Raw genomic sequence first — 25294 nt, 5'->3', positions numbered from 1 at the left:
CTACTGTTAATAATAAAATTTAAAGATGCATGAAGTGGTTATTACAATGTGGACTAGGGAGAACACCCACTCTTGTGAATTGCTTACACAATTGATCCGGTAGCTTTTCTCCTTAAGACACTTGGGGAGACAAGGACTTAAATATCATCATGCCAAGTATGATGTAGAAACAAATCAACAAAAACAATGAGATAAATTAGATTGCCAAAATCCTCCCATTGTATTTTACTTCTAAAATTTTGAAGGGTAAATTTGAAATATTTTTGATGACTGAAAGTGGAGTGACATTGCTGACATGGCTGAACACTACAGAACTGCAGTAGCTACCTATTCTGTTATCAATTCATTTTTATCTCATTTGATCTGATTGTAATTATGTGCCATTCCAGTACCAGTCTGAATGATACTAGCATAAACCATGCTACTGAGGTTTGCTCTTCTCCTAATGTCTTTGTTCAGTCTATCCACAGTAGTACTGATGGCAGCCAAACATTTAACTATATGTTTTCACAACAGTGCCGGCAATACCTTGTAATTCCAGGTACCATCTTTTATTGAAATTCTTCTTAGTATTAGCCCATGAAGTACACAAAACATAGAAATATTGAAACATCTCTGACTTTTTTACCACAATTAGGAAGTCTGAAACTTCAACTTGAGCATTTGACACAATGCTGCTGAAGAGAGAGAATTAAAAGCTACATCCTTATTCAATGTTACACTGATGTTCACTTCCTTTCCCAGAAATGGCTGACCACAGGAGAGAAAGCCTATAGACTGAAATACTGCTATGCAGAATAAACAATTACTCCTATGAACAGCAGATCTAATGAAGCCTACCTGGTTTTTTTAATAGATTTGAATCCTTAGCTCTTTTTCTTCCATGGAGTCCTTGTTTAATAAGGGCTGACCTCTCATTGCACAACTTGTGCTGTGAATATAAAAGATCATTTAATATTATTCAACATTTCCATGACAAACCAGGTTGCCATATGACTGTACATGCAAATCCTGTATATCTGCAATTTTGATCCAATGTCAAATTCTTTTCAAAAAAAAAAATTGATCTCAAGTTTAAAAACACTCTCAGGCCTTTAACTAGGTAAGTCACATGTAGCTGTTCACACTGTTGACAGAAGTTAGCTGATGAACTTCAGCCCATGCAAAGGGTTAAAAACAATAAAAAGCTTATAAGGTGGGATACCTTTTCCTCATAGAGCTTTCATAGTGAAGTCTGGGGTCAGTCCTAGTTATCTTGTGAAAGAAGCTTTGTCCAATGCCTCGGTCAGGAAATTCAGATTAGAAAAAACTGAAGCACCAGTCTCCTTGTTCAAATTTACTCACAAAATTAGATTTATAATGAATGCTACTGTTTCTTCCTTTTCCCCATATTAATAATTTCAAATGTGAAATACTTTTATACTCTTCTCCAATACGCTACAACAGCACTTGAAGTGCATAGAGTACTTGCAGTGTAGGGGAAGCACTACAAACAGAAGTGACACACAAATTTGTAAACATCTCCTTTTACTTCTGCTACTCATTTAATGGTAAACCTATCACTTAATTAATTTCTGAGACTTCTATCCAATTTTCTCTTTTTTATGTAGTCAAACCAGCAAATGCTACCTCAATGCAATTCCTACCTCTTTATACCCTATGCACAAAAATTTAGGACCTTTCAGAATTCATCTTGCGAATAGACATAATTAAACCTGGGGAAGTTACTACACAAAGCAAAGGAACAGATACTGCCACAAAAACAAGACTCAGTGAGAACTGGATCAGGGACTTAATGAGCTTCCATTGACTTCAGCAGCATAGGGCTGTGTCCTTCCTAAGAGGCCATCAACTTAGATGACTGAAATATTACCAAATATTATCAAATTAATCTCCAGTATGACCCCATTGACTTCTCTGGTGTTACACTGGGCACAAGTCTGGCCCACATGCTATAGAAAGTGTTGGCACAAATGTAAGGGAGTTCAGGAAAAATGGTAGAGGATTTGTGATGAACAGGAGGCTTAAACAGTTTTAAACCAAACACCCAAGATTTAACTTTAGACTAATTATTTTTCTATGGTGTAACTTAATGGCAATTCCTCTTAATACTGGATTAAAAAGTTTAAAATAAGCAAGCCATATTCAATGCCATGGGAGGTCTACAGTGATAATACCAATTAAGCCTAATAATCTCCTAAGTCTGTAGCTCTAAGACATTCCCCTGGGTGTTAGGTGATACTTTAGCCAAATACTGAAATGTGCGATTCAGGCAAATAAACAAATAAATAGTCAGAGCAAGATTAAAATGCCTGCCATTAACCCAAAATAAGCATAAATAAATGCTGCAAGTTTTTATCTAATGATCAACATATTCCCAGAAGGACTCCTGCTTTTTTCCCCACAGGCTAAGTGAGGAAATTGAACAAGGATGTGTAATATTTCATGATAACATCAAGATTTTTAGGCCTGTCTGGAGACAGCATGGGTGCAAGTGCTGGAGCCGATGAGTGGACTTTCTGAGAATTCTTGTTCAAGGTATTTCAAAGCAAACTACCCCATTTGCAAAGAAGATATGAACCCTCGCCCTTTCCCTAACACACCGCCCTTCTAAGGATCAGAGAAGAGAGGGGAGGGAAGAAGCACCTGGGAATTAAATTTCAGAATCTGACCGAGAATTTTAAAATCCTCGGTTCTACAAAGTTTAGACTACTACACTCTATTCCTTACAGTTTAGCCAAAATATGTCAGATTATTCAGGCCATTCAACATCCAAAAATATGCTGTGGAAGCCTCTTGCTTCTGCTAATAGGCAGACGTATCTAAGTGTGTAGCAGTACTCAAGCAGGATTGTCAAGAGTTAGATTTACTGTTTATTTTGACATTCTGTTGACACAACTTGTATCTGTGCCTCAAGCTCTATCCCCAATTGCTAGTGGGTTGTGCTGCTTGCATCCTTTACTGATTTTTTTTTCCAAATGATCTTCCCCAAAACCACTCTACCTTTGTAGTATGGCAGTGACCAGTGGCACAGGTAATTTCCATTTCTTTGCTAAAAATGACCTGCTTCGAAGCAAGGAAAGGACAGCTGTTTAATAGCAGTAACGACTACAAGACTGGGAGCCTGACTTTTTTTCTCAAGAGGTGCAAACCAGGCTAAAATCAAGCAGGACCTGTGCTGCCACCTGCTGCGCAATGTTATTTATTTTTTGTTCTCAATTAAAAATGCAAGTAATTTTGCAACAAAAGATTCTATTGCAGAATGCAGGTGTCTAGCCTAATTTCTCTCATAAAAAATCCTCTAGAAGGGAGGAGTTAGACACATACAGGAATGGAGAAAAACGTGTCTTGAAGCATTTCAAAGTGTACACTCATAGTGCTTTCATGCAAAATCAAACAGGTGGGTGCCTCAGCTGAGAAGGTCGCACACGTCTGCTCTGTGATATTAGTTTACATGTGCACTATCTGCATGTTTACAACCCAATCTACTTTAATCTCTACAAAATCAATAGTCTCAAAATACCAACTACTGCTGACATTTAAACTGTTTTACAAAGTATGTGAATAAATGCATAAGAACTATTTTTATCCCTACAGATAATACAAAGGTTTGTCTACGTGTTAATCATACTAAATTGCACTCATGTGCTTGACTGAAGGTCTTTTCCCTGGTTTTTTTTTGAAAGAAAAGCAGAAGGTTTGTGGGTTTTCCTTATTCACAGAATAGATAAGTTGCCTCAGCTAAGAAATTTTCACATCAGCTGTATAAGGCTTCCCAGCAGACTTTCTTCAGTTACTAGATAAGTAGGCCACTACGTTTGTCTCTCTCAGAACTCTTCCACCCATCTGTTACTGAAACACAAAGATATCTAATGAATAAGAGGAATACTAGACTTGTGTCACTTTGCAAAGCTCTTTTAATTCCTCATGAGAATTATTCTAGATAGGTGCAATATATTAAAGTTAAATACTGTCTTGAGGTGGAGGCAGGCAGAAATTGCTGAAAATAAAGCAGACCAGTAAAAATCTGTTGAGGTCTATGTTGCATTCAGTACATAGACAGAAAAATTTTCTCCGTTTGATCACCTGTGCCCCTGTGCTCCCTATAACTATTATTAAAACTTTTGGGGAAAAGATGGTGAGTTGACTAAAATATTGACAAAGGATAACTAAAAATACTTGGAAAACATTTGCAAGATCTTGTGAACAGAAAAAAAAATCACCATGTTTATAATAGTACATGTTTGCAGAAGGTATTTTGTTGCTGACAATGCCTCAGTGATTGGATGTTTCTCCCCTAATGTCACTGAAAGACTTGAAGCCCTTTTCAGAACTCACCCCTCTACCCAAGATAGGTTTAATTAGATCATTTGTATGAACCCACTTGCTCACAATGTTTCAAAGCAGAAAAAGCAAGTCTCAAAGGAGCTTTTTCATGCTCAGTGCTACTGCTGAATAGCATATCTCAATTCCTCTTCAGTTCTTTTCTTCCAGAGTTCCAAACCTCATAGTTTCTGCACAAACAAACTAGTTAGTCCAAACTTTGGTATTTGCTTTATACCTAAAAGCCAGGATTGTAGCTCTACCTGGATGGCTTTTCAAGTACTCTCTCTTGAAAAATGGTTGCTCTTGTCCTGGATCTTCTCACAGGGTTTCCTAGTTCCAGATGACTTCTCTAGGCTTGTATAGACTTCTTTTACAGAAAAATAAACATTTCTGCAAGAGTGCACATAATGAGAAAATTAGAACACTAATGTCAAGCACCAGTCTTAATCTCTATACTAAATGTATACATGGCATTTACAGATGCAGTACCATGAAATACAGGGCATCTATTCCCTTCTTAAACCTTTTCCCCACTTATCTCCTGGGATAATACGTATATAGTACTGCCTAACCCGGAGCTGTTTCCAGACTCTTCTTCCAGTGAAGGTTTCAAAAGCTCAAACAGGGCTACATGTTTCAGGTGACTGATTTAAGTCACAGTGCAATTTTTGCTTCATATTTTAATGGGAGCTGGAGAAGACTTGCCAGCTAGCAAAACTGTCCAACCAAAAGATACTAAAGAATTGTGGGAGGACATCAAGATCTCAATAGACACATCAGTGCTTTGGTATGGATGTTGCACTGTTGTTAAAATCTACTCTGTATTGGTAGAATGCTTTGAACTTGATCTTGCACCACTCAAATAATTTGTTCACCTCTGTCAGGTATTTTTGGGGAACAAAGTCAGATTCCGACATATTACAAAATAGTTCTCAGAATACAAGGAATTATTTTGATAGTACCAACTAGACAGCACTGATTATGCTGCACTTTCTTCCATAGTAGTATCACCTCCCTGTCAAGTAATAGCAGGTAGTCTTCTCTATCCACAAGATACCAGTGAAAATACCTTCACAGGTAAAGACAGCAATTATATAGATACCAAGTATGTTTTAAATACACCTTATTTCATTTACATAATTTGCAGATACCTCATGGCAGGTATTACAGAAATAGGAGAGGGCATTACACTGAAGGTTTTAAAGAAACTTTTGAGAACGCTGTACCTTATTCTGCTTGTGTGATTTGTCTTTGCTTATCTAGCTGACATTTGTGCTCTTTGGACTTTATAAATGTCAGCAAACAGATCTGAAAAACATGAATAACTTGAAATGTTTCAAGCCGCGATATAAATATTTTTTGTTACTTCTTTCCCCCTTTATTGGATAAAGTTTTCAACTACATGCTTCCAGAGGTCTGGCCACTCCTTTGAGCTATGCACCCACGCCACAGTTTGTGCTTATCCCTTTTTCTCTGTTTCTAGTAAAGAAAGCTTTAGGGAAATAATTTGGGTACCTCTTTTCACCATTAGTCAGAGTTTCTAAATGGAAAAATCTCTTACTAAGTCCAATATGATCTACTGGGTACAACACCTGTACTGAGTACCTTAGGCCTGACCCCCTGTCTGGGCAGGAAAAGATGGTCTCAGAGTTGATATTGTGGAAAACGTCTTCCCAGCAATCAGCCAGAGGAGAAAAAAACCCAACAACTAGCTCTGAGGCATGAGGCATACCATTAGCAAAGCTGTTAAAATGCTCACAGGTAGATAAGCCATGAATCCTGATAAATTTAGAGAGCTCTGTGGTAAATATTTCTAAGATTTATGAAAGAGAATAAAAGGGGCTGAGCTATCTGGAGATCACAGACCTGAAAAGGAAAAACTCTTTTGCCTTCCCTGCTCTATTACTGAAAACTGTTAGCAAGCATCCACTGATGTAGTATGAATAAAGGATTCATCTGAATACTGAGATGAGAACATAAGCAGAGATATTAAATCTGCATAAGATACTTACTTTCTTGTTTCCTTCAAACACTGTGCATTACATTGGCCTAAGCAAAAAAACCTCTTACATTTACACATCAACTCCTTTCAAAAAAAATGCAATCCTTACACATTTCAAGAAAACTTAATTCAAGTTATTTATCACTAAATTTCAGTCCAGTGACTGCTGCAGTTTAAAGCTGGTTCCTTTCTACCCCATCTCATTAGAGAACTGCAAAACCTATCCCCCTCTTTCAGCTCCAACAGGACAGAACACAATTCCCGCCTGCCTTCTGCAAACATTGACAACTTTTTCCAACATTTGTTCTGTCAATGTATGAAGTCTTAAAAAATGCTTGGTGTGCCTAGGCCCCTGCCAAGCCCTCAGTGACCAAATGCCCTGTCACCACGCCTTTTGCAGAAACAGGCATGTATTCTTGGTATTTGAAGTAAAACTCCCTTACAGAAGAGCATCGTGTCTCATGCAGGTGTCTCATGTATCATTAGAACACAACTAGTCCAATTCTTACTATTTCATTTCCTACGTGTACAAAAGTAGTGAGAACGACAGTGAGATAAAACCACAAAAATTGTCCTGCTACTGAAGAATAAAGGGTGGTTCGTTTTTTTTTTATTGTGTTAGTTAATAGAGCATTATAATGAGCATTTAAGAGGGTGAACAACCACTGGAGGGCTCATTCTTCTGTAGAGTAATTTTAACAAAATGCTGAACTAAACCTTTCAATAACAAAGAATATAAACGTGACCTCTGTGTTATGTGAGGCTCCTACACTTTATGAAATGCATGAACTTGCACAGAAAACATCTGAGTATACCCATTTTTCCTCAATAACTTATTAAAACAAACTCTAAAGACATGCTTCACTGTGGTCTTCACCATGGGCTGCAGGGGAATCCTCACTGACCTGGGTATCTGCAGGGTTGTTTCTCTCACATATTCTCACTCCTCTCTCCTGGCTGCTGTTGCACAGCAGTTTTTTCCCCTTCTTAAATATGTTATTGCAGAGGGGCTACCATCATCACTGATGGGCTCAGCTTTGGCCAGCAGCGGGTCCATCTCGGAGCCGGCTGGCGTTGGCTCTATCGGACATGGGGGAAGCCTCTGGCAGCTTCTCACAGAAGCCAGCCTGTAGCCACCCTGCTACCAAAACCTTGCTGCACAAACCCAATACAAGGGTATAAGAGCAGCCTTTTGGTATTTTACAGCATCTATTTTCATGTATTATATTCAACAGAAATGTTAAAATGTGTGACTGGTATCTCTGTATGCTAATAAATGATAGGAGGATCTAACAGAACCCATCCCATGTCTGGCTCAGAAATCTTTGTGAAAACTGTACACTGCCTGATGTATCGCTGTAAAAGCTGAGGTATTGAATGCCTCCTCCCCAAAATGTCAAAAGACATAAAAATACACAGTGATAACACAATAATATGTCATAATAGACCTGATCATATACTATTTCAAATACAAGTACAAATTTCATACAACTTAATTAACCAGAGATTACGTCATGTAATAGTTGTCCTTCCTACCTTCTGTTTTGTTTCTGAGACTGGAATTACATTTGTTTCACATTATGTTAAGTATAGCGGTTCCCTGATTTTGAATACCAAATGTCGCTGTGGTATTAATAATAAAGGTAAATTCCACACAGAAGCTTAGGGAAGACACAAGTCTTCAGAATCTCTCAGGCTGAGATTCGTAAGTAGTGACAGAGTGTCTCATAATCAGAATTTAGATTTCAGTTTTTAAGACTGAACTCAGTCTTAAGTAAAAGGGTTTTCAGTAAGTCTTTATGGATGTCAGTGTGCCCCTTAAACTACAGCAAAACAGAACAAAAATAGAAAGCAGATTCTTCTCCCTGCCGATTTATAGAATCACGTACCTCCTACATATACCAGTCATAGCTAAAATCAACTCTAACAAACATGAACCAGGCTAACAATTCTTGTAAACCTAATATGACAATCAAATTAATCAATTATTTCATTCATTGACTTCACTTATTTTTCTGAGACATCAGCATGAAAAGTATCTTGTAGTCTACCTATAGATATTTCAGAGATCACCTTCCATTTGGGTCTGGTTCACTGAAAGACTGGCTAAGAGTCATTAGGGAATTTATTGAATTGTTGCGGTTATAAGCATCTATAAGCATGCATTATATTAATATAATATTTTGACTTGGAAGGCAACAGTGGGAAAAGTGCTGTTAAGGCTGACCTTCCAAGAAAAAGAGTTTGGGTGGTTCTTTGTGAAATGCCTTTTATTATACTTAGCAATATTATGGTGCTAGCACTGGACATGAAACAAAGCAAATGCCTTGAAAACTGAAAAATGGCTAAACAATACAGGGGACAAACACAAAAGGGAGTGACTGTTATTGAGCACTTTAAGGCATAAAATGTTTAGTTACTTATGTGTGAAAAGAGCAGTCATCTTTCCATTAGTTCTCAAGATACTTCAAGTTTAAGAACACATAAATAACATCTGGATGGAAACTTTGATTTTCTTAAGAACACGATTTATATGTTTTATAGCAGATCCATTTTTTTTCACACTCGCCTTAACAAAAATATTTTTCCCCAAGCTCCAAACAATTTCAGAAAATGCCTTTACTCATTTAACATATGAACATACAAAGAAACTTTTATCACCATTTCTCAGACGTATCCTCAACCCGTATTACTGTTCCTGACAGTACTGTTTGACCTTTTAACTTCAACATGGGTACAGTAATTAATATGCAGATGAACTGTTAACTGTGATTTCCTTTATCTCAAAGCAAGCCTCACACATTCATGATATTTCTGCATTTCTTCCTGCTTTTACATCCAACTGGTTTTGTGTCTATTAATATTGCAGCTTTTTATATAAGGGAAAAAATAAGTCAAATACTGCAAACATGACAGAAACGTGATTCAACGAAAAGCTGGTTCACACAGTTTTCATCTAAGAAGTTTCTGTTGGTGGTTTATATAATTATTTTCAGTCCATCAGATTAAAACCCATGAAAATGTGATATGCTTTTTAAGCTTTTATTTTGAATGGTTCAAGTTGACATTCACTTTTTTTCAGTATTGTCTAGCATATGTTCTAGCTAAATTAGCTGACAGGGAGAGATATGATAAATGCAACAGCCTTTCATCTTTCTCTCAAGAAAATTCCTTGAGAGGAAATCAGCAATTACACTACCACAAGCCTTGCTTTAAATTCATAAAAAATACATGTGAGCAACTGACTAAACAGAAGAAAGTCAGAATAACTGATAGAAGAATCTCTATGAACCTAGATTTGTAGCAAGAAAAAAAAGAAAAACAAACAACAAAATAACAACAAAAAAAGCCACCCTGTACTGAGTGGCTTACCAGACTGAATTTTTCCAGGTGGTTGCCCTATAGGCACTTCTGGTTGCAAATGTAGTTTTCAAAATGTGAACTGTAGATAATTCAACATGAAAAAGTATAGTACCTATAAGCACCTCCTTTTTGGGGGGCAGGGAATATTTACTCTAGGGATTTCTGACAATGTAACCACTAGCTCTTGATTATTTCACTTGCTGATATCATCATTCAAGAAGAAAGACAGGACCTTAGTGATTTGCTGGGAGGCATAGTCTTGTGCCCTACGAGGGAGAGTGCTGATTTTTTTGCCAAAACTTGAGAATGAACCACCAACCTGAACATGATCTTTTAAAAGCTATATACAAAACCTGGAAGATTTAGTCAGGGTAGGGGAGCAATTTTTCTAATTCGTGAAGGGAAGAAGGTACATTTGATTTAATTCCTGGGCTACAAGGAATGCAGCAAGAAGACCAGATGAAAAGTGGAAAGAGGTAGGATGTTAGTAGAAAGCCAAAGAGACTCTGGTTTCTATTTTGTACAGAAACAAGCCTTCTGGTTTACAAGTCTAAGCAATAGAAATGTTGTTGCTTTCTGCACACACGACTTGACTACATTCATGCTCATAGTCTGTGAGTGCTGCCCAGTGGCTATTCCAAGTCTCATTCTGACTGCTGAAAGCATACTTCAGGTGGCAATACTGTGTCCAGTACTGTTCTTTGGGCAAGAAATAACAGACCAACATGGAGTCTCAACCCAGCTTCCATTTTAAACTTATGAGAGTGATAAATTCATTGCTGACTCTGACTCCATTTGCATCTCCAAAGATCATCAGATCAAAGACCCTGCAAGTACTGTTCACATTATTTTGTTAAAAAAACTTGTAAATAAGCAGCAGTACTTTAACTGGCCACCTAATCCCAACTCTTTGCAAAACCTGTCCCCATTCCTGCTTTTCCCTTCAATCCAGGTGCCCTCTTTCCTTCCTGTTTTAAGTAGGCAATTCTCATTTCCTTCCTAGTTCCTACGTCTGCAAGTAGGAATTCACACAAGGCTCACTTCTCACTATCTAGACCAAGCACATAAACCTACAATAATGCTAATTTGCAAGCTGAGGGAACAAAGCCAACTGTTGTCCCCAATGTACGGCCAAACTTGCAAGACTCTGTCACTCATGGCTGACCAGTAATAAAGGTGGGAGAAGACAAGACGAAATGGAAGAGAGGATAAAATGGAAGAGTTACAGATATAGCGAGGTGGGAAGTTTTTTTGGTTCAGTTCTGACTGCCACAGACTATGTGAAATTAGACAAGACACAATCGCTTTATGCTTCAGGTTCTTTGAAAAAACAGGACTAAAACCCCTTCTTCCCTATGCTTCGAAGAGATGCATCAGCTCCAAAACAACAGACTGGTGTCAGAGGACAGCGAGGGGAATGTGCTCAGAGATCTGACAATTGCACCCAGCTCCAACCGTTATTAAGATGACAGTCCCTCTCAGGTTTTGGGGGTTTTTTTTAGCTTTACATTAGTACCCACAATATAGTGGATTTTTTTCCTAAAGCTGTGGTCATCTGTTTTTGCATAATACATTATGAGTTATAAATAAAGGATTAATCATTCATCCTGACACTTCAAACAATCTAGTTTTCCATCAGCTAGAAGACCCTAATAAACTCCTAATCACTAGAATTTTTTTTATTACTTTGTGCATAAAAATGCACAATAAATTACAGCTTCACTGTTAGAGTAACTCTGCTGATGTCTTCAGCTATACCTGTGAATATTGTTACTCACCAGAAACATTTCAAGACTTAAAATATTATTTTACTCTGTTGCTCATTTTGTTTGTGGGTTTTCTTTTCTTTTTTTTTAAGCAACTCACACAACAAGGACACACAATTTCTAGTAAATCTACAGGTGTAACTACATACTGATGTGTAGAATCACATTTCTAAAGTACAGCAATATAGCTTGATGTTGAGCAAAGGTCTCAATTTATACACTTAAATTCATCGGATATGAGGACAGGCTTAAGCTAAGCACGTGCTTAAATGCTTTTCTGAATAAGAATTCAGGTCTTTTAGTCCCTCTGCTTTGGAGTTCAACTTCCAATGCTTATTGATAATATCTACCACATACAAACAAGACTTAAGGCTTTGCCTTTATTTCCAGGCTTACTTAAGATGGAATTTGCAAATGATACATTAGCGAGAGACAAGATGCAGAGTTCTATTTTACAGGGGGAGCAACATTACCTGAGCTGACTTTGAATTTCATACATTGTCAGGGAGCAGCGAGAGTGGGGCTGCTCCACCAAGGCAGGAGCCAAGGATGACCACGCACGGGTAGGGAAGCGACCTTGCCAACAAGGCTGCAATCCCACAGCACCGAGCTGGGCCAGCAGAACCGGGCTGGGGACGGCGACGGGTTCCGTTGAGAGTCCAGTGATCGTTAGAGAAATGAGGGGTGGCAAGTCAGGTCCAAGGCCGGTGTGGCAGGCCCAGTCAACAAGTCGGGAACCGCCAAGGACAGAGCTGAGGACGGAGGTCTGCCTGCAGCACAGCCTGGGGGAGGACTGGGGGCCAGAGCCAACACGGAGCTCCCAGGCAGATCACCTGCGAGTAGAAGCCCCACACAAGGCTGCTCTGGGTGGTTAAGGACTACTGGTACACCCAGGGCCCTGGCATTTCTTCATGGATTAACGTTAGATTTCACCATTTTTATATTTCAAGAAGCCTCCGCCAGAAAAATAAATCTCACGTTAGATACAAGAACAAGCCTCAGGCTCTTGTGCAAGCACTTTAGTTACGGGAATTTATTGCTTTTAGAGAATCATTTCTATTGACATAGGAGATATATGTGTTTACAATGGAACTGAGAGCCTAAATTACTCAGTGAAAGGATGAGAAGAAATGGTTAACAAACAGAAAAGAGCAACGGCTTAGCATTCAGTCAGTAATACTAAATTGTTATTTGCAGATTTCAGAGTGCTTTTCAAAGAAGCTGAAGAAACTGAAAAAGAGAGAATAAAGGACCTGTGCCTAAGCCAGCCAGCAGATGAAGATCAGAGAACCAGATCTTTTGTATTTATAGTGGGTCACAATCTGAACATGAATGAATGATATTGTGCTGTTGCAAAGAAATCTCAATCGTACCAGGATGTCCAGTTTTATACCAACTATGTTCCTTCTTTCTAATGAGTGGGAAATCACAGCAAAACAAGAAATCAGCAGGTCACCTCATCCATCGCCATGACCCAAAGTAGGATCAAATAGACCAGCAAAGTGCTCCAGGTTACAACTACCTCTGGAATTATAACTGTAATGTTAATCAGTTTCCTCATACAGTCAACCACATAGCCCCAGAAAAGCTTATGGTGTAAGACAGTGTGTGACAAAATGAGTAGCAAGGGGAAGAGGAAAGGCAGGGATAATTTATACCAGGCAGCTTATACCAGTATAATGTGGTGAACTATGATGCAACTTGATCTTACTGAATATCTTCTTTATTTTTTTCAAAAAGCATGTTTCCGAATGGTCAAGACTATTTTAAAATTTAATCCTGTCCCCCTCAGCTTTGCGTCACCTGCAAAATTAATAAGTAGGTTCTCTGTTCTGTTATTTACATTGTTAACAACAAAAAGACCCAGACTGAAGACAGGCTTTAGGAACCCAGCAATATATTCTTTCCTTTTGACAGTGAACTACTGCTTGCTATCCATTCAGTTTTGTATAGACCTTAGAATACATTTACCCAGACTGTATTTCTCTTTTTAATGAAAATGTCATGTAAGTGTCAAAAACCTAATCAAACTGACAACAGGCGCTGTCCTATCCACAAGGCCTGTTCCTTACTGGAGGAGAAAATCAAGTTATGTGGCGTGATTTATTTTTGACAGATCCATGTTGAATGCTATCATTCCCTGGCTATCATCTAGGTGCTAATAATAGTTTGTGAGGTTATTTGTCCTAGGATTTTTCTGGGCATTTAAGCTAATTACACTGATTGAGCTGTATTTCTCTGGCTCCATTCCCCCTTTGATAGCAGCCATTTACAGTTGCCTCTTCTGGTTTTTCAGCATCTCATTCACCTTCTTAATTCAGCCAGTTCTTTAACTGTCTTTCGATCATGCTCACTAGACTCAAACAATGTGAATACATTTGGTTTACCTGAGTGCTCCTAATCTGTTGTTTCCTTACTCTGGGCTGAGATAATTTGTTCTCGGCATCACCAGTTCTACCTATCTGCTTGCCTATGATCTTTTTTGGAAGTCTGTTACCACAAAGGCAACAGTGACTTCAGCTTTCTTTATAATTTGTTGAGAGATTTTCTGCTCTGTTGAGTAGGGGATTAATCTTTTTTCTCTGTCTTCCTCTTAGTATGAATATACTTATGGAGCAATTTTTATCTGATAGCTCCTGATAGTTCATTTGTTTTGCAGCATACTTTTTTTTAGTCTTTCTTTCTTATTCTTAGTAATCTAACCTGTCTTCCTTTGTATTTTCATCATGTGCTTAAGGTCAACAGAGACCTCATGATGTGGTCAAGCTAACCTTAGTATTATTTCTATTCTACTGATAACTGAGATAAATGCGCTCTTTGAATTATTTTTCTAAAGCATCATTCCTTTTCTTAACTCCTTTCTTTAGACTTACTTCCTATGAGGTCTTAACTATTAATTGCTTAAGTCTTTAGCTTTCATGACATCTGTTTTTATTCAGCTGTTCTCTTTCCTTCCTCTCCTATGGACAACAAACCGTCATTTGGCAAATGCTCTTCTTTGTGGGCAAAATACTGCCCACTTTCACGTTCTCAGCCAGTTACTCTTCACTGGCATTCTCTAAAAAAGACACCGAACCACCCAACAAAGACCTCATATTCTTGTGGCTAGTCCATGTTCTAAAGAAATCACTACATCCGAGATACCAATACTTGACATCGTATTGCTGTTCTAATTATAGGTCTTTTTCATTCCACCAAAGAAAAGCTCAGGAAAGGAGAAGTCCGAGAAGCAGACCACAGACCACTGCAGAAGGCGAGACACTGAGTGAAATGCAAAGGCAAGGTCTAAAGCTGCCTGGGACTGCTTTTAGCAGCAATAGCTGTCCTCTTGTATGTGACTGAGGGAGTGGAAAGGGACAGATCTGTTCCAGGTTGTTCACGGCAGCAGACAAGCCAATTGGTAGACCCCTTGAGAGCAAATACTCGGTGCTTATCTTTGTGAGCAGTATTTCTGTATTTTAGAAATAGGGGAAGAAAAGAAGTGCCAAAATATTGGTGTCAGTGCTGAGCTGCTTGTTTTGAGTATTCAGGCTGTGAAGCAGGTTAACGCAGCATGTTTGTGTTGCAGGTGTGTGCATGTCCAGTTAGCACAGAAGGCATTTGCAGGAGGTTTGTGCCTATTCAGGTTGTGCATCCGGTTTCTGCACATTCACTTTCTGCAGCAGGTTTGTGCGTAATTAGATCAACAAGAGGTGTTGTAATGAATCAACAATGGCTGAGAAAACAGCAATTTGTAGAAGAATTCTTATCAAGCTCTAATTGTGGAAAGGAGCCCTTGAAGATCTTGGAAAAGCCTGGTGAGTCCCCCTTCTTACCCAAAAAAGGATCAATTTCTTTCACAGCAGAATGGCATGCACATACTGCCTCCAGCTTTACAGTCCAGGTGTTGCTGCCTCCCCATCTGTATGGAAATGACTTTGACTCAGCCAGTAGAGATACCTGCTTGGTCTTTTCAAACTTTTTTGTGGAATTGAGCTTTTCTTTTCAGTAAAGCAGGCTCAACAGTTTGGCCGGTGACGGTGCTGCCGTAGTGCTGTCCTGCGGAGAAGGGCAGCCCCGTAACGGTCAGGAGAGCGACATGCTACGGGCAGGGTATGTGAAATGAAATCTGTTGTACGAGGCAGCTCTCGGGTTATGTTCGTTCGTGGTTCTAACTACCTCGCCAACATCCCCTTCACCCACTACTCTATCTAGATCTCCACCTGCCTTTGCCTTTCACGTAGAAACAAGAGTTCCGTATTTGCAGTGCAGCCGCTTCACAAAGCCACAAACCGGTTGCACCCAGGAACCAAACCCGGCCTCCGCTGCACCAGGCGCGGTTTTGCACACACGCTTGCACACGCACACAGCGGGGCACGGCTGACAGCGCACACTTACCCCCACCGTCAGGCCGGGGCTGGGCTGAAGCCCCTCTCAAGTTTGGCCCTTCGCGGTGCGCCGTGAAGAACGCAGGCCACTGCCATTTCTTGGCCGGCGAATCCCACCTGCGATGGCACTTGAGAAACTAGTTTATCAAGTTAAGGCCGCTTGTTGAGTCGAGTCGTCAAGCCGCAGCGCGGAGAGGAAGACTACCGCCGGCCCTTTACTTCCTCCCGGCTGGTGGCACTGAGGGGAGCCGGGCGGGTGGGGACGCCAGGCCGAACCGCGGGCAGCTGTGGGGAGGAGGAGGAGGAAGAAGAAGAAGGGGAGCAGCCGGGCGAGAGGCGAGGCAACAGGCAGGAGGAAGGCGAGGACGCGGAGAGCGAGGGAGAGGGGAGCGCAGCCCGCCGAGGGAGCGGCGGCCGCGGAGGTGAAGGGAGGCGGTGGGGAACGAAGGCAGCAGCCGCGGGAGGCGGGAGCAGCCGGGGCGGAGGGAGGAGCGGGCGGCCGGGCGCAGCCAATTCGGGGGGCCTCGTCCATTTTTCGGCGTGAGTCAGGCACGTCGGTGGGGTGATGCCGCGGCGCTGGGAAGGGGCCGGCAGAGCCGCGGGACGCGGCGGCAGCCGAGAGCCACCCGCCCGCTCGGGCTCGTACTCTCAGCCCTACCGCCGCTGCTGAGGAGAGCCCTGCTTCCTCCTTCCCCTCCCTCGCCGAGGCCGGCGCCATGGCTGGGGGCGCTGGGCCTGCCTCCTCTCAGCCGCGCCGCGCTCCCTGACGGAGCGGATAACCGCCCTTCCCGCCCGCCGCCGCCTGACGGAGGTACCGGACACATCGCTGCGCGGCGGGAAGGGGGGGGCGGGCTGAGGGGCGCAGGGGAGGAGGAGGAGGAGGAGGAAGGGCAGTGGGAAGGGAGGCAGTGGCCCGGCGTTGGGAACGGGCGGAGGGGGGGAGGCAGGTCGTTCTAGCTGTCCTGCGGAGAAGGGTGAGCCCCGTGAGGGAGAGCGACGGGTGCCGGGGGATGGCGGCGGGCGGGGAAGAGGAGGGCTCCTGAGGCGAGGGGCTTTTCGCCGCTGCCCACGGGCTCCATTCATCTGCGGCTCCTCCTTTCTGGCAGGCTGCTGCGTGTGTGGGTCTCGTCCTGGCGTCGAAGGGGAAAGCCAAAAATTAGCCTTGCCCCAAGCGGAGCCGCTTGCTTCTCCAGAAGGTTGGGAAGGAAGGGGACTACAGAGGGGCCGTCCTTGCGTTTCATGTTTCGTCAGCCCGACGGCATTTTGGCTTTGATTCCATCTTGCTCCTACCTGTTCCTGGACAGTGACGGGGAGGAGGAGAGGCACCGTCCCACCATGTCTCGTTACAGCCTCCATAATCTCCTGGACTGGATGTATGGGGGTGTGGACCCCAGCTTTGCTGGCAATGGAGGGCCAGAATGCGCGGCCTTTCTCTCTGGGCAGCAGCGCTTTCTGGAGAGTTTGGTCTTCCTCAGCGTGGGCGTCGTGGAGATCCTTCTGTCCCTGTGGAAGCTCAGGCAGCTGCATTTCAGGGAGCTGGAGGGTCATCTGCTGCAGCAGCCCCAGCTGAAGCAGGAGAGCTTGGGCAAGAATGTGCTGCTGGTGGTGCTGTGCCTCATCTTTGGGCTGGAGGTGGGGTTCAAGTTTGCCACCAGGACTGTCATTTACCTCCTGAATCCCTGCCATGTCGTCACTATGATGCAGGTAAGGCTTGTGTACCGTCGCCAGCAAGTTTGCTTTAGTTTTATGCTTGCAGAGCGGTATTTTTCCCGTAGGCAGTTTGTGGACCAAAAGCGCACAGCAAAAGTACAAATGCCAAGAATTGGTATAAATGTTTTAAAACTGACTTAGTTTTTAATCACCTGAATTGAAATCTATGGGGAAAAAAAAAACCCCAAGTCAAATGAAAAGGTGAAACTGTAGCTGTGACTAAGGTCCAAATCTCTGTTGAAAATGCAGAAAATTAAGGCTTTCTCACCGCTTGCTTCCACCTGGTCCTTGTTTCAAGAATAGAAAATGCTGTTTCCACTGACAGCAGTGGTAGAATTTGCACCAACTTTAATGAAAACAAGGTTATTGCTAAAGTGGCTATGTAATTTACAGGAACTTTTTCAAGCAAGTGACTTTTAGGGGTGTGAATGTATTCTGTAAAGGTGTTGAAGAAACAAATTACTCTTTATTTGTGCAGACAATGTTGATTTACCATTCTAATTTTAGAAGCTGAATAGTAAGGAAACAAGTGTTACCAGTGTCTCATACATGGGGTGAACAAACCAATCTGGCTTAATACCTGTGGATAAACTATGTGCTTTAATGACTTGTGGCTTGGTTGTTGATGCATGATAATGTGCAATTTGTGTAGCTTCCAGAATAATGGAAACATTTATAAGTAGTTATTGAACTACAATATCTAAAGCTTACAGGCTGTATTTGTCAGTAGCCCTGTGCATGTACTTAACTGGCAGTTTCACTGAGCTTGGTAAGGAGTGTGGGAGATGCCAAAAATAATAATATTTTGTTTAATTTTGCTAATATCGTACCCTCAACACTGGACAACTTACAAAATTTAAGCTCAGGAATTAATAGAAGAATGTCAAAAAGGCTTTCATAAAAGTTGCCGTGATAACAACATCTGTATAAGATCAGTAACAGATGAAAATCAGAGCAATGCTGTTCTTAGTCTCCCTCTGCAGAATGCTAAGTGATCTGGGCTGTATCGGATCAAGCAAGTTGTTAGTTTCACTCCTGGAGAGCTTTTCCTAACAGGAATGGAAACATTTTTCTGGTTGTAACAGAGGTTTGAGGGGGGATGGGTATTATTTCAAGAGGCAAAAATGCAGCTCTTACGCCATATTCAAGACCTTTACAGCAATTAACTTACAGTTCCAGAACTTAATTGGTAGGTTATGTAAATTCCTAAGTAATGATGCAATGTTAGCTCAGTATTTTACACCATAGGACACTTGCCTCCTATGAAGTGGTATCAATTGCTGTGCTATCAATTAGTCAGTATTGGTAATGAATGAGAAAGCAGAAGGTATGCAAGAGCTGTAGAAATAATTAAAATAAAATAATATAGCCACATGCCGTTTCTTGGCAATGATCAATGTTTACTGGATAAGTTCCTATTAATTCTCTGGGAAGAAGGTGAGGATATGTTACCATTATGATTTGAAAGTTTAGTTGTCTTGATATGGTATTATAATAGGGTGTAATGATAAGTATTCAGCTAAAGCTAATGTGTATACATAAATGGGGGATCTAGTATTGTTTACCTCATTCATTGATGCTCTCCCCGAGGAAGACAGAGACTTTAGCTCTGTAGTCAGGCATGGGCAGTTCTTAATCTCTTTTTGATCAGTTGTGAAGCTTTTTTAATAATCCTATGCTAATTACTCATTAGAAATGGCATTCCAGCGTTTGTGAAATTGAAAAGATGGGTATGTCAGCAAAATTCAGAAGCCATGTCTCTTCATCCTCAAATAGATGTGTTAGAAATAGACCCGGGCTTAATGTAGAGAATGAAAATATCTGCAAAACCAACAGCTTTCAGCAGAGAAAACAGGTTAGATACAAAGATCATCAATGAAAAGTAATACACAGTAGTTGGAATCTTGCAAGCATTCTTTTTCTGGCCTGCATTTGCTGAGGGCAACAGATTGGCAAGATGAAATACATGAAAATATAATTTAACCTTCACTTCTGTTCTTGCAGTAGTTTATGCATAATCCTGCTGCTGCGCCCAAACATTAGGATGAATAAAGTAGGAGGTGAAGAGATGAAACATGCTACAGCAATCAAGATCACTTTAAAGGGAAGCCAACAGTAGCTGTTGGTAAAGGTCTCTTCTTTCACTCAATTTCTGTTTTCCTTTTCTTCAGCTGAGACTGTTTCACCTCAGAGCAACAAAGGCTCTGGGCTCTGAGCCAAAAATATTTGGAACTGGAAATTATCCTTCAGATTTTCTCTGCATAAAAGCAAAAGTCCTGCTTTTAAAAGACCTAAGACTGAAATGAAATCACAAAATAAAATGGGAATTACATCTGTGGTGCATTTGGGCAGACAAAACTGCATAATATAATAGATACTGAGCTCTACAAATGAGTCTGTTTTGATCAGATGTCTGATTTCTGCCTATCACACCAACCTGTGTTCAAATCAAATCTTTTTGATGAGTGGGAAGAACTAGTTTAGATGTGTCGTCACAAGGATGAAGTGTCGATCAAATGAACTTATTTAACTGCCTAAACAGTTCTCATGGTGTCATGGTTTAACCCCAGCTGGCAGCTAAGCATCATGCAGGCGCTTGCTCACTCACCCCCTGCCCCAGTGGGATGGGGGAGAGAATCAAAAAAGAAGTAAAACTCGTGGGTTGAGATAAAGACAGTTTAATAGAACCGGAAGGAAGAAAATAATAATGATGATGATAATAATAATAGAATGACAATAATATTAAATGAATTGGAATACACAAAACAAGCGATGCACAATGGAATTGCTCACCACTTGCTGATGGATGCCCAGTTAGTTCCTGAGCAGTGATGTGCCCAGCCTGGCCAACTCCCCCCAGTTTATATACTGGGCATGACATCATATGGTATAGAATATTCCTTTGGCCAGTTTGGGTCAGCTGTCCTGGCTGTGTCCCCTCCCAACTTCTTGTGCCCCTCCAGCCTTCTTGCTGGCTGGGCATGAGAAGCTGAAAAATCCTTGATTTAGTCCAAACAGTACTTAGCAACAACTGAAAACATCAGTGTGTTATCAACATTATTCTCATCCTAAATCCAAAACATAACAGTATTCCAGCTACTAGAAGGAACATTAACTCTATCCCAGCCAAAACCAGGACACATGGTTAATCAGTTTTGGAGAATTTGTTGCCATCCTGCCACCTGGTTGAATTACCTAGGAACAGTACTACTCATTTCCAGCCCTGGTCCTGGTTTTGGCTTCTTGCATAGCTTTTGGAAGAAGAAGGGCAATATTGTTTCTTCACCAGTGACAGAAGTGCAGTACCATTGACAGATAAATACTTCAGTTTTTTAAAATCTCTCTCTATATTTTAAACCAAGGAGGAATGAAAATTTCTGTGGTTTCTTTGACAGCTATCCAATGGGGATGGGATTGTTTTTGTGCAGTACAATATTTACTTAGTGTGTGGTGCAGCAGCAGGGGGGGAAGTCTGTGAAGGAATTAATACTAAGCACTTTCTTTAGATAAAGAGTGTTCTCATTGAAAATTATTTGAATAGCTCTATTAAAAAAAAAACAACAAACAATACTCTCTTTTTAGGACTGAGGGTATGATGGGACCAATGATACTGCTGTAAACCTGGCATGAAAGGGTATCCTAAAAAGGAAACATTAAGTCCACTAGGGTGTTGCAAACCTATTCTCTTTGGCATAGCAGGAAAAAATTAATCATATATTTAGGGGACCAAGTGTTATATTTTCAAGACATTAATCATTTTGAGTATTTTAGGACCCATAATTATGGTATTGAAATTGAAGATGTGAAGGGAATCTTTTAAGTTTCTGATTCAGCAGTGTAAGAGGGAGGATTCACCCAACAGCCAATTACAGCACTACTGATTTCTTGAAAAGTTTTGTAAGGAGACTTTTAGCAGCATCCAGAGCATGGTTGTTAAGTATATACATAAGTGGTGTCTACCTGTGCGTGAGCATCAGAATACTTATGGCATTGCGTTAGTGAGGTGAAAGGAAAATTTCATGCCTTGCAATGTCAAAACCAATTATATCAAAACCAATTTGTTTACCTGTTCTATATTCTTTAAAGTATACATTTTTTAACTTTTCAGTCAAAACACTTGTGTTCACATAGCAGTTCTGCACTTCAGGTTCAGTGAAGGAGCAGTTAGAATTTCCATCAAAAACTGTGCGTTCTTCATGGTTTGTTCCTGTACCACCAGTTTGTAATTTCTGACACAGAGATTTTGCAAGCTGTTATTCACAATCAATGTAGCTTAATGAAAATGCATAAACACAGGTGTCGCTTGATGTCCTGTAAGACATCAAGCCAGACTTAACAGGCAACTAAGGTTAAATGTAGACAAATATAAACCAAGACCCAGAGATAAAATTAGTCTGTATTGCAAAAGAGAAATTTCGAAAACAAAATGTAAGGAAAAACTACTATGCGAAGCCATCTAAATCAGAGTTTGTGGGTAACAATGGTAAGGTGAAGTGACCTCAAAAGGTCCTGTCCAACCTTAATGAGTATGTGATTATTATTTTTTTTCTTTTTTTAATTTGAATTTTAGATTTGTGAGTTGGATCTTGAAGCTGATAGTTTTAATTTGGTTTCTTAGAGCTTTGCTAAGACTATTCAGTTCTGAACACTGAAGGTTATGACTGACCAGTTTGTAGAAATTAAAAGTGTGTGTGTGTAAGTGTCTTGAAACCTTGTTCAGGGAAGTGGCAGAAACATGACTGTAATCTAATCCTAAAATGATAGTTACAGCTAGTCCTATTAAACTGTCGTGAATTGTCAGCTTGCTTGATTTTAATATGCCAATGCCTTCTTCCAGAATGGTGACTTAATATCAATCTGTAAAATGAGTTTTGGGACTTTTGTTTTGGGAAGAGGTTTGCAAGTGTTCTTCCTATGTAATAATTTCTTAGTGGTAAATCCTCAGCTGGTAAGTTGTCATAATTCTCTTCCAATTCTACACCAAATTATTGCATTTAAGACAGTTAAGGACTGACATTTGTCTAGAATAAAGAAAATGTTTTTGTAGGAAACACCTGTATTGCTGGATGATTACTTCAGTGATCTTTATAGACAAAGAGAAGTAAACTAAAGGGGAAGTGATAGGTGGAAAAAAGGCAAGAGAAAGAAGTATAGGGAGTCCGGTTTTGTCCAGTGATCTTGGTCTGATGTTAGCATAACTAAAAACAGTGCTAAGTGCATCTGCAGTTCAGTAAATAGTAAATCCTGTGTTCATTATTTCTAGTTTTAGGTTCTTTAGAGACCTGGATCTTTTCTGTCCTCTGCAAAAGAGGCTACTGTGCTTTTAGAAACAATGGGCTGCTTTTGGAACTTACATAAAAAATGTCTTGGCTGAATTCTGCATTGTTTGGGAATATGTCCCAATGCATAACAGATTAATTATCTCCCTCTCTCTCCACTCTTCCTTCCCTCTTTTTTTTTTTTTTTTTTTTTTAACTTGGAAAAAACCTGATTCTATGGTCAAATGTGATTTTTCAGGTTGGAATCTGGGTTTAATTTGCATAGACTGCTCCTAAATGCTTTGTAATATTTGGAAAAATCCAGTTAAATTGTGTATGGTTTTCTATATTCTGTCTCTTCAAAACCTTGAATTAAAATTAAAGGGACGTTCATATCCTGTCATTTGGGAGTGAGTATGAAGAACCTTTGTTTATAGAAATGCAGTAAATTTTTATAGATATAACAGTGAATAATGTTATTGGGTTATGTGAGCAACAGCCTGCAAGTAAAAGTTTAATGAGTTACTAAATTTTAAAGGGTAGCAGTATTCTAAATCAAAGATATTTTTCAATAGTTTTGTTCATTGCTTAATGTATTAAGATTGTTGGGCAAGATGTAGAGCAGCGAAGGCAAAACTTCCTATGAATATTTATACATTTTTCAAAAAAGTCTCTAACTGTAAGGTTCCAAATCTTCCTTTTTGTATGTGTGCATATTTCCCTTATCTACATAATTTTTTTGTGTACCTCCTATGTTCCAAAACCTGGTACTGCTACCTGCAGAACTTGTAATTTTTAAAGTACCTTAGAAAACAGGACTCAATTTTAGGGGGTATGATAAAACTGAAATTTAGTAGAATTTTATATGCTAAGGACTGTAAAAAAATTTGAATATTTAAGAAAAGCAAGGCTATATATTTGGAGTATAGTATGATTTATTCCCAAATCATTACATTTAGGGGGTGCGTGAGAGTGTTGTAGCAAGGTCAACAATCCTTTCAGTGCTCTGAACTGCTATCTGTTAGACAGAAAATTCATCACTTAAGTGGAAGATGTGTGTAATCACAGCTCACAAACATATCGGATTATGAAGTATGCATCTCGATTTTTAGATCTGCATAATACACAAGTCTTTATTTTTACAACAGCAAATTAACTTGTGATAGTTCCTCTTAAAGCTGATTGCTAGAGAGGAAATAGTGCGTGGTGAAGAAGGGCAGGTGAAGAACAATTACAGCACTGAAAGCACCAGTATTTCTTGGTGGCAAGCCTTATTTCTTGCAAAAGAGTGCATTTTACTGCTAGAAAGATGATAGCAGCTCAAGGGGCATAGATATGAAGTGACAGGTCATGAGGCAGGTCATCAGTTCCTTTATAGTGGGTCTGGGATGCTCCAGGACTATTAGTTTGCCTTTCAAAAAAACCCATGGCTCGCTTGTATAGTTTAATCTGCCCTTGGTTCCAATAACTGTCAATTTTTTTCTTAATTGTTACAATTTATTTTTAAGCAATGATTTTGTTGTGTTTGAGAAAACACTGTCAACTGAAGTTTAGAGGCTTTAACTGATACTGTAATTAATGTAATGACTATTTATTGAGCTGAGGAAAAGCTTTTCTGTGATAGTTTTAACACTGTATATAGTTTGTTTCACCATTGTGCTTATTTTTAGTAAATCCCAGCACATAGTAGAGAAATTGAGAAATACTAGTATGAGGCAAGGCAAGGATTCTTATTCAGAAATAATAGTATTTTTTAATTTAGTATAAAAAGAATAGCAATTGTGTCAGAAGGCTGTGAATCGCAGTTTTCTTTGAAGAGAGCACAGTTCATCCACTTTAACTTAGACAAGATTTGGCCAGTACATGCTTTACCTTGAGCTGAAAACGTGCATGCTTTGGTTGAGGTGATAGGGATCACGGTAATATGTCATGCTACCAATGAATATTCCAGTTGACAAATTGGAGTTTAAAGCTCTAGGTTAAGCCTTTGTTTTGAAGTTGCTAAGATTTGGAAATACCTGCTGTGCTCGAGGATAGAATGCATACTTCGGTAATTCTGTCCTTTCTTCTGTATATTCATAGGAGAAAAGAATATAAAAAGTGGGGAGTTGACAAGAAGTAATCTTACTTTCTAAAAAGGAGTAGGGATTGCATGAGTGGAAATTCTAGATGAAAAAGCTTAACTTTCTTTTACCCCAAATATTTACACTGAGGATTATTATCTAAAGGCCATTAGATGACTAATTAGGTAATCAGATACTGGTTTGTTTTCATGAGATCATCACAGATTTAAAGCAAATATCCAAGTGTAACATGTAGTTTGAGCAACATGTTATGGAGAGACAGGCCTTTTTTTCATTTCTTTTTTCCTCTTCTGCTTCTGTTTTCCTCTTCTGTTTTGTTTCTTTTTTTTCCTTTTTTTTTTTTTTTTTTTGAGAATGTAATGTATTTTTAGGATGGATTTTTTTAACCTATTTAGCAGTTTCATGCACCATTCTGTGT

The 25294-nt window shown here is 39.9% G+C and overlaps 1 protein-coding gene and 1 long non-coding RNA gene across 4 annotated transcripts in view; one reads left to right on the top strand and one right to left on the bottom strand.

The window, feature by feature from the left end:
• Positions 1–869: 869 nt before the first annotated feature.
• LOC142043232 (uncharacterized) lies at positions 870–16049 on the bottom strand. Its single transcript, XR_012653978.1, has 3 exons — positions 15835–16049; positions 4587–4716; positions 870–931 (listed from the first exon to the last, which is right to left on the bottom strand). It is a non-coding gene; the product is annotated as an uncharacterized LOC142043232 (long non-coding RNA).
• Positions 16050–16499: 450 nt separating this feature from the next.
• TMEM164 (transmembrane protein 164) overlaps positions 16500–25294 on the top strand; it is a 47500-nt gene continuing 38705 nt past the window's right edge. For 2 of the 3 annotated variants that reach the window (XM_075054134.1, XM_075054132.1), the window contains exons 1-2: positions 16500–16635; positions 16931–17528. In XM_075054134.1, the coding sequence (XP_074910235.1) occupies positions 17064–17528 (465 nt within the window). In that variant the 5' untranslated portion in view covers positions 16500–16635; positions 16931–17063. Of the gene's footprint in view, positions 16636–16739; positions 17529–25294 lie in introns of those variants that run through there. The other variant, XM_075054133.1, reaches the window with a different exon arrangement.

Source organism: Buteo buteo, chromosome 22, assembly GCF_964188355.1.
Source record: "Buteo buteo chromosome 22, bButBut1.hap1.1, whole genome shotgun sequence".
Classification (NCBI taxonomy): Eukaryota; Metazoa; Chordata; class Aves; order Accipitriformes; family Accipitridae; genus Buteo; species Buteo buteo.
This window is presented reverse-complemented; position numbering and strand designations above follow the sequence as displayed.